The sequence below is a fragment of the Orbicella faveolata genome, unplaced genomic scaffold, assembly GCF_042242905.1.
Source record: "Orbicella faveolata isolate gen_17 unplaced genomic scaffold, um_ofav_v1 contig_34, whole genome shotgun sequence".
In the NCBI taxonomy this organism is placed as follows: Eukaryota; Metazoa; Cnidaria; class Anthozoa; order Scleractinia; family Merulinidae; genus Orbicella; species Orbicella faveolata.
The window spans coordinates 8,158,023-8,170,416 of NW_028301563.1; the positions used below are offsets into that span (position 1 = coordinate 8,158,023).

At 36.9% G+C, this 12,394-nt stretch overlaps 1 protein-coding gene and 1 pseudogene across 1 annotated transcript; one reads left to right on the forward strand and one right to left on the reverse strand.

The window, feature by feature from the left end:
* Positions 1 to 2,314: 2,314 nt before the first annotated feature.
* Positions 2,315 to 4,674, reverse strand: LOC149104554 (uncharacterized). Its single transcript, XM_089270847.1, has one exon. It carries the CDS (start codon positions 4,411 to 4,413, stop codon positions 2,593 to 2,595), a length of 1,821 nt encoding a protein of 606 aa, XP_089126973.1. The 5' UTR covers positions 4,414 to 4,674; the 3' UTR covers positions 2,315 to 2,592.
* Positions 4,675 to 9,329: 4,655 nt separating this feature from the next.
* Positions 9,330 to 12,316, forward strand: LOC149104555 (uncharacterized; annotated as a pseudogene).
* The last annotated feature ends 78 nt before the right edge of the window (positions 12,317 to 12,394 follow it).

The window sequence follows — 12,394 nt, forward strand, 5'->3', positions numbered from 1 at the left end:
GGCAACCAGAAACTTTATGTGCGTTTGGCCAAAAATCAACTTTTTTGACATAATTCTGTATTTTTCCCACTATTGTTCATCAAGTTGCAGTAATTAACGAATTTGTAAATTTCGTTAGCATTCTGGTTTGATGTTGTAATAACTTCCGATATTTCTCGACCTCTTAAGAAAATAGTGAAATCCAAGATGGCGGATCCAAGATGGCAGGTCAAGTGACGTCTTTTACGTTGTATGACGTCATAACCAACTAAAATTGTGTACCAGCATACCGCAATTACAATTGAATCTGGCGATAACTCAAAACCATTACCTAGACAATATTCTATTCTTTTATAAACCCCATATCTGCATTTCATTTCCTCGTGAGTATCTTTTTGTTCTTAGTGTATTTTTATCCTACTTCACAATTTTTACCGCATATATTTCAACGATTGTACTTTTTATTCACTATTTGCAAAAGATTGCAGATTGGCAATCGAATGCTCGTTTTTAAAACTGTTTTAATCAGAGGACGTTTTTAAATTTTAATTATGACTTATGCTGGTTGCTCGTCCATTTTCAAAACATTGTATCATCTTGTAGAGCAAGCTTAGGGCTATCTAGTCAATCTTAATTTATTTTGCTGTGCCTTAACGGAGCGAAAACCCCGGGAAGGGGTGCCATCCACCGTTTAATGTCGGGGCTGTTTATAATATACATATAACTAATTGGCAGGCTTCGTTTCCCTGGCAAAAGTAGTTTCTAAACCTCATTGGACAAAACCCCATCTGTCATAAAAACACCAAGAAAATACCAGGAGATCTTTCGTGCAGAAAGATGTTGTCTTCACATGTGAAAAAGATCACCATTGCTATGACTACATTATAAATTGCGTCTTTCGCAGCGAAAGACGCAATTGTTTGGTATTTTATTGGTGTTTATATAATAAATAGAGCATTACATGGCTGCTTGAAGATACGAAATTTCTCTTCTCGTGTTGAAAAATATTTCACTCGTTCGCTGATCTCAATCGTGAAAGGTTAGAAGTTTTCTTGGAGTAATGTGAGATTTTTTACTCCTCTGTTTTGTTTGTTTGTTTGTTCGTTTGTTTTTTGTCTTTTGTTTTTTGTTTGGTTAATCTAGATTTTTAAAGGTAAAGGTAAAGGTAAACTTTATTTCGCCAGGGTGGCCCATTCAGCGACGAGGCTGATATCCAGAGGGGGGCTGGACTTAAAATATTGTTTGTTTTTGTTTTTTGTTGTTGTTGTTGTTGTTGTTGTTATACTGTACATATGTATATATAAGTAGTTTAAAATATTTATTCAGGGGATTTTCCTAGTATGGCGCTGGTATGCTTTTGGTCACGTCCATCTCCTGTTTCTGTAAAGTTAATCACTTTTGTTTAAGCAATTTAGGTTAAATGTAATAAATAAATTAATATTTAAATACATAAACACATAAATAAATAAATAAATAAATAGATAAATAAATAAACAAGTATTTTACAACACTCGAAGAAACATTTCGTATCTCCGCGCGGTCATGTAATATCCTCTATGTATCGGTGTCTAAATTTATGGAAGTAATAATAATGGTAATAATAATATTGATAATAATGATAATAATGATAATAATGATAATAATGATAATATTGATAATAATGATAATAATGATAATAATGATAATAATGATAATATTGATAATAATGATAATAATGATAATAATGATAAAAATGATAATAATGATAATAATGATAATAATGATAATAATGATAATAATGATAATAATGATAATAATGATAATAATGATAATAATGATAATAATGATAATAATGATAATAATGATAATAATGATAATAATGATAATAATGATAATAATGATAATAATGATAATAATGATAATAATGATAATAATGATAATAATGATAATAATGATAATAATGATAATAATGATAATAATGATAATAATGATAATAATGATAATAATGATAATAATGATAATAATGATAATAATGATAATAATGATAATAATGATAATAATGATAATAATGATAATAATGATAATAATGATAATAATGATAATAATGATAATAATGATAATAATGATAATAATGATAATAATGATAATAATGATAATAATGATAATAATGATAATAATGATAATAATGATAATAATGATAATAATGATAATAATGATAATAATGATAATAATGATAATAATGATAATAATGATAATAATGATAATAATGATAATAATGATAATAATGATAATAATGATAATAATGATAATAATGATAATTAATATAATAACAAGAACTTTATTGAAATCTCCTTAGAAAACCTATTTACAAATCTTCACACATTCCACTATAATAATAAAAATAATGATAACAATAATAACAACTTTTTTAAAATTTTAGCGTCATTATGTATTTATTTAAACTTTCAATTTGATCTTCACGCGGATGTCTGTTAAACCTGTAAAACATGTTTCCGTATCTAATGATGATATCATGGTTACTACAACTAATACTAATACTACTATCATCATCGGTATATTACAAGGTAAAAGTAAATAAAAGAAATAAACTATTAAAACCTATTTCAACGGTGTTTACATAATGGCTCCCTCCTGGGTTTCAACGTCAATATCAATGTTCTTAAAGTCACAAAAGGCTTTCCTTCTAGCTCTTGAACCTCTTAGGCAGATTAGTGCGGATCTTAGTAAAGCGAAGGATGTCCTTGCTCTTATCCAGGAGATTGTTTTAGCATAATGTTCTCCTTTCTTGATGGAGATCAGCTGCGCCAGTCTGGAATGGTATTGCAGACACTCGTTTCCCATGCCGCCTGTTGACGTGAAAATAAGGGGTGTAAAAGTTCCTTGTTCGATATCCAAAACCCTCCTCGCGTAAAGACGCTTCTTCTCGTTCTCATGATTGCGGTATATCTGTTGGAGCTCTAGGTCCCTATACGAATCAGCATTAGGGTGACAAACCCTCACGTCAAAGAATGCTGATCGTTGGTTCTCCCAGAACCCGCGCGCATGAATATCTAATCTCGCATCTGGAGCTCGATTAGAACCTCTTCCCAGCTGTTCACCCGAGATGTCTTGCAGGACAGGCTCAATCTCAACATCGGTACAAACCATATTCAGGAGTTCGGCTTCTAAGTCCCTCAGCTCATTGTGACGTTGGGTAACGAACCCACCTCTCTTGCATATCATTGCGTGGTCCACTGTAAAAGCATCACCGCATACACAGGTGGAGGGGATATCATCGACCGGCCAATCGTAGCGCAGTTTGATTGCATCGCGGAACTCTCTCTTATTTAGATTGAAACCCATTTCACGAAGGGGGAGTACCGTCAGCCAAACAGATGACCCTTTTTCCGCAGCAAGGTCAAGTGCCCGTTGGACTTTCTGTGGGGCTACCTCTCTGATATGCTCTGCCCTGTCTTGGAGCACCGTTGCTCTCTCACTCCTCATTACCTGTTGTAGTGGCTTGACCAAAGAATCATCCGGCATCTGATGGGATTGAGCCACGATCTGTTGGACCAGCGGGGTGGTAACTTTGACGGAGGAGGATTGCTCAAGATTTGCGTCAAGACACGGGTTTGTCATGCCAAGCCCCCCTAGACGGACTGGCAGTGCTAGAATGTCCCTGTCCAGCCGAGTGCACCTATGCTCCGTAATTGCAGGGATGAGCACCTTAGATATGGCATTCTCCAAAGGCTCCAATAATTCTTGAATATCATGCAAAGTTCTCAAAAAATAGGTCCATCGGTGCTTGAGGCCAAAGGTGTAAGCAGCATAACACGCTTGAGGCTGAGAAAGAGCAAACTCTGCCAGCTTGGTAATCTCGCTGACCCAGTTGGTCACCTTCTCGCTAACGTATTCCTCTAGATATTCCCGTGAACCTATCACCGCACCCAGATGTTTATGTCCCTCTACCGTCACATTGACAGCCGTGTCCTTGAACACTTCTTTCACGCTTGCCTCTTTATCTGGCTTTGAGATAATCCAACATTTCTTGGGGTTGGGAAAATAGCCAAAGACTGGGCCAAGGCTGTTGAGGACATCCCACCATTTCTTGATTTCCAGTACAGAGCCAGCTCCACAGGCATCGTCAGCAAACCAGAACTGTTTAATACTGGACGCCGCCTGCAGGCTTGTGATCAGCGGCTGCACACTTAAGGCGTAGAGGGCCATAGCAAGTGGGTCACCCTGTGTTGTTTCTTCAGCTGAAATGATCTCTTTGCCGCCGGTAATAAACAAGCGTGCCGACTTCCTGTAAGTATTGATGACATATGCTGCAATTACAGGGCAGAGAACCCGGATATTATGCAGTGAAGTTGCTCTGTTAAGTCCATTGAATGCATTAGAAGCATCGATGAGCAGTACCGCGTCCGTGTCATCTGCTTCAAATATGGCATGCATAGCATGTATAGCAGCCTCGCTGCCGGACTTTTGACCTGCGCATAGCTGGAGTGCACCACTCGCCTCAACCACGTCTCCCTTAGAAACGTTCTTACACACTTTCCAATAATCCTTCGTATCACCTCGCCGACCCCTATAGGCCTCACTGCACCTTCACCTTTATCCAGGGGAATCAATCGGCTTGCCACCAGTGGCTCTATGGTTGCAGGGTCGATATAAGTTGTACATAGAGTCCTTGTCATTGTGGCTATCGCCTCACATAATTTTGTTTTGATAATAATGATAATAATGATAATAATGATAATAAGGATAATAATGATAATAATGATAATAATGATAATAATGATGATAATGATGATAATGATAATAATGATAATAATGATAATAATGATAATAATGATAATAATGATAATAATGATAATAATGATAATAATGATAATAATGATAATAATGATAATAATGATAATAATGATAATAATGGTAATAATGATAATAATGATAATAATGATAATAATGATAATAATGAAATAATGATAATAATGATAATAATGATAATAATGATGTGAATGGTTTCATTCTGTTTATTTGCCTTTTTACTTAATATACAGTATTTATAAATGTTTCGCTCAAATATAGAGGTAAATAACTGATTCCACTGTTTACCATGCTCTTGTTGCCATGTCGCCTCGTAATAATAATAATGTACATAAATATCGTCAGGTCGCACTGAGAGTGCTATCTACCTCGTGTACTCTTAATAGAGTCCATACCATGCCTATACAAGCCTTTGAAGTCACTGCAAATGAGTCAAACGGGCCAAACAAAGCTAAATTAGAGTTTAAATTGATCATATATCATTTGATTCGCGACACCAATTTAGACAGACTTGGCCTCTGCGATTTCACGTAAAGGACCCCACTATGTCTTGCCTGTGGGTTAAATTAGCCAATCATGGCGACAAAAGCATGGTAAGCAGTGGAATCGATTATTTACCTCCATATTTCAGCGAAAAAGTAGCCTTTACGTGACATTTAATTTCAATATCTGTCTGGATTCGCAAAAACATAGCCACAGAATTTGACTTGTCACTGACAGTCTTGATACAATTCTCTCCTGGAGCTAGCTTTCCGATAAATAATGAATAAAAATAGCTAAATAAATGAAACATGCGGCAAGAAGTTCTCTATATTTCATGCCTGGTAAGTTTTACAAGCTGCTGTCATAGCGAAAGCAAAATAAATAAATAAATAAATAAATAAATAAATAAAGATTAATAAGTCTTTAACACCGTTTTCATAAATCCAGACATGTATATAAATTACGCAAATAAATAAATAAATAAATGAGATATCTCGCATTGACAACATACTGTTTAGCACCCTAGCAAACTAGAATCTTATACCAGAACAAACAAATATACACATTGTTATTTAGACTGTACAGACAAACTGGAAGATATGATCGGCCCGTGAGCAAACTTGCCCTTTCCATTCCTCCTTGGCAATAATAATAATAATAATAATAATAATAATAATAATAATAATAATAATAACTAATGGTAATATGACTGGGTGGAGTCCAATTCGGTCGGTTATCATAAGAGTGATGACATCCGATTTGTTTATCACGAGTATGATTACAGATCGAATTGGACGACACGAAGTCTTATTACCAATTAATCATAAAAATTACAATTTGCGAGGAAAGAAGAATAACCAAGTTATGAAAGAAAGGGAAAATTTGCATTAAAATACCTACAGAGGAGATGTAAACATTCTAAGGCCACCGCGCCTCCTACCGGCAATTAGCCGCCAAAAACACAAAAGCAAGCGCATGCACGCACGTAACTTCAACTTTGAAAGTGATTGGTTGATTAAACTACAACTTTGAATGTGATTGGCTTATTGAACTGTCCAATGACAAACAGTCCGATAACAACTTGGCAAGTGAATAAGTGGAAAATAGGAGTTTTTTAAACCAATCACAATCGAGGAAATTGTAATTTTTATGATTATAATAATAAAACTATTGATTTATGCTTTTAGCTGTGTATTATCGAGGTTTGATGCACTTGGAAAATTTGAAGACAGAACCCATCAGGGGGTACTTCCCTGTGATCTCGACCAAAGTGTCTAAATGGGTAGCGGCGAATTTAAGGTGTAACCTTCATCGATCTCAAAAAAGCCGCTGAAGTTATCGACCACAGTCTCCTAATACGGAAGCTTCATAAACTGGTGTTGACACGAGCAGTCTCAGATGGTTTGAATCATATCTCTGCGACCAAACCCAAAAATGCAGCATAAATGGCCATTTGTCTGTTGTTGCCCAAGTTTCTTGTGGCGTCCCACAGGGTAACAACCTCGGACCACTCCTATTCTTAGTTTACATCAATGATCTGCCCATTTGCCTCAGTTAAGCCTCGCGATGATGTTCGCTGACGACACAAATGTAACCTACGCTGCCGATATAATAGCTGACTTTGAAATTGTCGTTAAACTCGGAGCTAATAAAGCTTAATTGCTGGTTTGTAAGTAATGGGCTAAGCCTTAATGTTGCTGAGACTTAAATTTATGGTAACTGGGTAAAATTAACGATTGCATGCTGTTTCGAATAACCAAGTTACTATTGAGATCGACGGCAAATCGATCGAAAAAGTTAAAGATGCGAAATCACTGGGTTTGCATGGTAATTGACGAACCCCGTACATGGGCAAGACATACGAACGAAATGAGCAAGAACATAACGAGAAAGACAAGAAACCGTTTATAAATATATTTTCTTTCAGTTGATCCCTGGCATGGTTACCAGACTCTAGATGATCTCGACAGAGACCAAACGCAGATTTCAGGGCCTGCGAAAGTTTTACGGAAAACTGGTGTCGCTTCCAAGGAGCTGCAGGAACAAGAATGTCAACCAAGTGTCCATCAATAGGAAAATCACAATTTCCAGTATGGCTGAATGTTGAGAGCAACAGATTGCCATACAAAGGAGAAGGCGTAAAAACAGACATCAAGGTCTGCTTTCTTGATTGTTGCCGAATCGATAGGAATTTGGAAATCAGTCTAAAGAATTGTTCCTCTTTCTTGATCTATAAGTTGGGGCAAATGACTACACTTTATTTTTTTCCTAAGAGAGCACGGTAACCAATCCTGCAATCTGATTGGTTGTTAGCGTGGTCCCATAAACCGGAACACCCAAGCATATGCCAGTTTCCGTAGCATAGAGTGACTTGGAGTATTTTTCACCTTCCCGCTCCCCTCCTGGATGGATTAGTCCATCGTCGGGTTACCCCCAGCATTAAATTCGTCGGTACTCATTTAGACACCTTGGTCGAGATCAGATAGACGAATTGTACTAAGAATTGTACTAATATAACACGAGAGTGATCGAAATCAAATTTCTCCTGAGGCAATATAATGGGTACCGCAAAAATTTCTCCTAGGGGAATCAATGAGACACAGGTGACGAGATAAGAAAAAAAAGCCTGAAACAAAGGATATTCTTTTGAGGTAATACCAAAACCCCAAAACCAGCATATTAAGGACGGTGACTACTTTTGTTAGTGCGCACACGTTCTGCACATCACGCAAGGCAAGGTTTAAGCACCACGAGCGCGCTGGGTGGACATTGACTTAATCAACTAATACCAAGTAAAAGACAAAAATAAAAGCAATATTTTTCTACTGTGGCCAAATCAAGTTTAATGAACTTGTACTTAAATCAGGAACACCAAAATAGCAGCACATCCCTAACCACTTACTATTAACGCCTTCCAGCTGAAAAACTAGCTGTTATCTGTCAAGAAATTATACTGAAATTCAACTGTAAACATATTCGTGCAGATGGCGTAGTGCGCGCGCAAAACAAGTGCGAGATACGCAAATGGTTTACTTACTGGGGAGGTGACAGGAAAAAATGCAATGAACACCGTAAAAGTTTTCAAAAAAGATGAATAACTTTAAAAAGCGCGTGGCTACCCCTACATTTTTCTTATGAAATGGAAGTGGCAAGCCTATTCAACTCGTGATTAGTTTCTGGTTGTGAGCAAAAGGTATTTAGACTGTATTGTAGCTGAACCAGAGGAAGGCTGCCAGAGGCCCTAAAAGCGCTCTTGCAACGATTTTGTTGATAAAAACATACCAAACTGTGGTTTTTATATTACCATTTACCATGCAGTTTTAAGATCTTTATAAATGGGTTTGCTTTTCTAAGGAAATCTGTAAAGAAATATCATTTCCTTCTTCTTTAAGAAAATTGTTGATGTCAACATTTCGTTGAGATTCAAGGCTAATTATCTTGAAAAAATGCGTGTTACAAAGATTTACTTTTTTTCACGTGGTCCTAACCTGGCGCAAACACCTTTACATTTAGTAGGCACCGTCCTTAAAACGGTATGTGTTCTAACCAGTTAAGGAAATTTTAATTATTTAAACCTTGGGCTTCGCAAAACGATCACAATGATCTTCTATTTTATGCAATTTAGGCATTTTCAATTCCCTCTTCTCTCCCACCAACTGCGTCTTGATAACCTTGTCTCAAAACGTTTATTTTAAGCTTCCCGTCTTTTAATTAACCCTGTCGTCTCCAGCCATCCAGGAGCCTGTTTTACAAAATCCTAACCGAAACATCGAAACAAAGCGAACCTCATTAACAATACATAACAAAACGGAGGCTTGAAATGAACTTCTCAGCAAGATGTGGCATGCTTGTCAAAACAACAGCTTTATTAGTTCAAACTTAAGTGCACGGCATTAAGACTCGTTCGTCTTGTCGTCGTTTTCAGTTTTCTCGTGGATTCTGTTTTAAACCGACGCTTCAGTTAATTCGTGGAGCTCTCCACGCGAGCTAATATTTATCATTGATGTACTAGTCGGAGGTTTATCTCTCGCGACAAGACTATCAATGTAATTTTCAACATGGACTACAGCACACTTATTGTCTTCCTGTTGTGTAAACTGACGGCAGAAGTGAATTGCGAAGGTGAGTAGGCTATTTTTTGGTTGGTTTGTTCCTTTCGAGGCCCCACTCGCCAACTTGGCGCCAGGGGACAGGTGAAGGTTCCTTTCGCCTGTGATGGTTGTAAAAAAGTCTTATTTATCTTAAAAATAATGTTGTCCGGCAGAAAAGCTTCAAATAGCAAATCAAGCACAAGGTGACCGGGTGCTTTTCATCACGCCAAAAAATTCAGTAATATTTTTGTTTGAAATCAAAAGGAACGGTTAGGTCCGACTTTGTAATTATTATTACTTAAAATTCCATTTCCATGTTCTGCAGATATCCTCGAAAATCAGGAAATGCCTTTGTTCGGATATTTGGAGAAGAAAAAATTTCGAAATTTATTTCAGTAATATCATAATCACCTTTATTGCATCTTGTCTGTAAAGGTACCCGCTGTTTAAAATAATTCCTTGGAAGTCATTAGCGAATCAATTTCTTGAATTTATAGTACTCTATTAAATATAATACACCTTTGAAGGGAACATTCTTTCTAAAATTCGTTGCTGTTAATGTAATGGAATAAATAGGTCCTTGATATAAGGAACCCATCTTGTTATCAATAGTGACGTAATTATTATCCGGTGTCCTTCACGTTCATTAGCAAACCGCGTGTGGCAAGGGCAAGTGAATCGCCCCGCTAGAATGATAAATGTGTACTTTTCTTTCATTACGACACCAAATATCAGTTTCAATTCTATTCAGCCTCTAACTGCTACATTTAAACTTTCGTATCGAAGAAAATAGAGAGAATGGTCCAAACTTCTAGCCGAGCTACATTCTGTTTTCAAAATGTATACCCTCTTGTACGAATCCCAGGGGAAACGAAAAATAGTTCGAGACAGCGAGAGTTCGAAATAACAGATAGTAAATGAGTGAGGGACAAATCCAAGGAAAATTGTTTCGAGTTTGGAATAACAGAGAATTCGAAATAACCCAGTTCGAATTAGCCTGGTCCAACTGCACTTAATAAACTTGAGATATGTGCTGGTTAATTTCAAACTACCAAAGTAAAACGTTTCAATTTCGTTTAGAAAATAGCTCATATAAAATAAACAGGCTGTTTGGTTTAAAATCGTGTTTCTATTGAACAATTTTTCTCAATAGAGAGTGAGTATCGTAATGGCATTCGTGATAGAACACTAGCAGATTTAAACTGAAACTCGATAGAACTGCCACAGAAATAGCAGGAGCTGTTGACGTAATGATGATCCGAGCAAAGAGAATTTACCTTTGGATGATCAAAGTAAACAAGTTGTTTTCTTTTTTTTTTTTCTTTGTCGCGGAATTTGCTAAAAATAACAGAAAAATATCCCTCATGTTTCTATCGATTTTAGTGTAGAAACACGAGTCGACTCACGTTCCCAGAACATTTCTCTTTCTCCCAAACTTACATTCGTGTTTCTATAACTTGATAGAAACACGGAACATGTTGTCAAATTCTATTAAAGAAACAAACCGTACATATTATAATTATTCGTGTCTGCCTGAAATTAATTATTGATACTGAATATTTATCATTAGAAAGTGAAATTTCGTCATTCAAGCGAACATTAGTCAAATTTCCAGTTCTTTGACGCAAATACCCCAGCCGGAGCCAATACCTCTTCATATGAGCCCGGTTGCCGGGCTGGCCCGTTAGCGGAATGGATTTTGTCTTGTGTTCATATAGGGAATTTCATCCCAATTACTGAGATGAAAGAAATACCCGCGGGAATCCGGCGCACCTTAAGACTCTGAGAACGAGTGTCAGCGCGAAATTCAAATCGGTAAACAAAACAGGGCGCCACCTACAGTTGTATTGTTCGTACCTTCGCGTTGTCAGCTATCCGGTTGCTATGTTGCTACAGCTGAATGGCTTTCTTCTGCTGTGAAAAATACGGCAGGCAAGGCTCAATATAAGCGAAGTAAGCGAAGTTGTTGGCACAAACCTGGTCGAACTGATTTGTGGTGGAAAAACATCTGGATCGGAGTAGAACCTGAAGATGAGGTTGGAAGAAAACTTTCGAATGTCGAGGGCTTGTTTTGTGAACTTAGTATCGGAGCTAAGGCCTTACATTTCATCAGGCCAAAGTCACCTTATCACAGGGCACTGTGCGCGGAAAAAAAAGGTGGCAGTTGCATTGTATTTTTTAAAAGATACCGGATCTCTGAGAACGATTAATAGTTTTGAAATAGCACTCAACACTGCATTAGCTGCTATAAGTGAGGTTTGTCAGGCTATTCCAAACTATCTTGGCCCAAAATATCTCCATCTTCCAGAGAATGAAGAAAGCATGAGGGAGAAAGTAGCAGTTTTAAGCAAAATTTGGAATGACACAAGCTTTTAGTTGCATTGATGGGACTCATCTTCCAATTGAATGCCCATCAGAGAACTCACAAGATTTTTTTCTGCTACAAACAATTCTTTTCATTAAGTGTAGAGGCTGTATGTGACTACAAAGGTTCCATTATAGATGTTGAATGAGTGCAGGTGGCCAGGAAGTGTGCATGATACAAAAGATTTTGCCAATTCAAGTCCTCTATCTATACCAAACTAAGAAGCAGCAAATTCCCAAGTGCATTGCAAACTCTAGTTAAGGGAAGTGTTCAAATACCGAATTATCTCATTGGTGATCCAGCATACCTACTGCTTCCTTTCCGCATGAAAGAGTACGACGCATGTAATAGCAACTCGAAACAAGTCATTTTTAACATGCTGTGTTCCGCTAAAAACCAAATCGAATGTGCTTTTGGGCGACTCGAGGCAAGATGGTCCATTCTCACTACAAAAGTGGACTCCAAGCTTGAGGTTCTCCCAACAATTATTTATGTATGTTTTGTATTGCACAATTATTGTGAGAAACATAATGTAAACATCGATGAGGATTTAGTCATGACTCAAATTGAACTTATGAAGGAGAATTAAGTGCAGTTTAAGAACATTCCTTATCCAGTTTACTCTTGTGACGTAGGAAAAGGGATTGTTTTCAGGAGAAAGCTCACA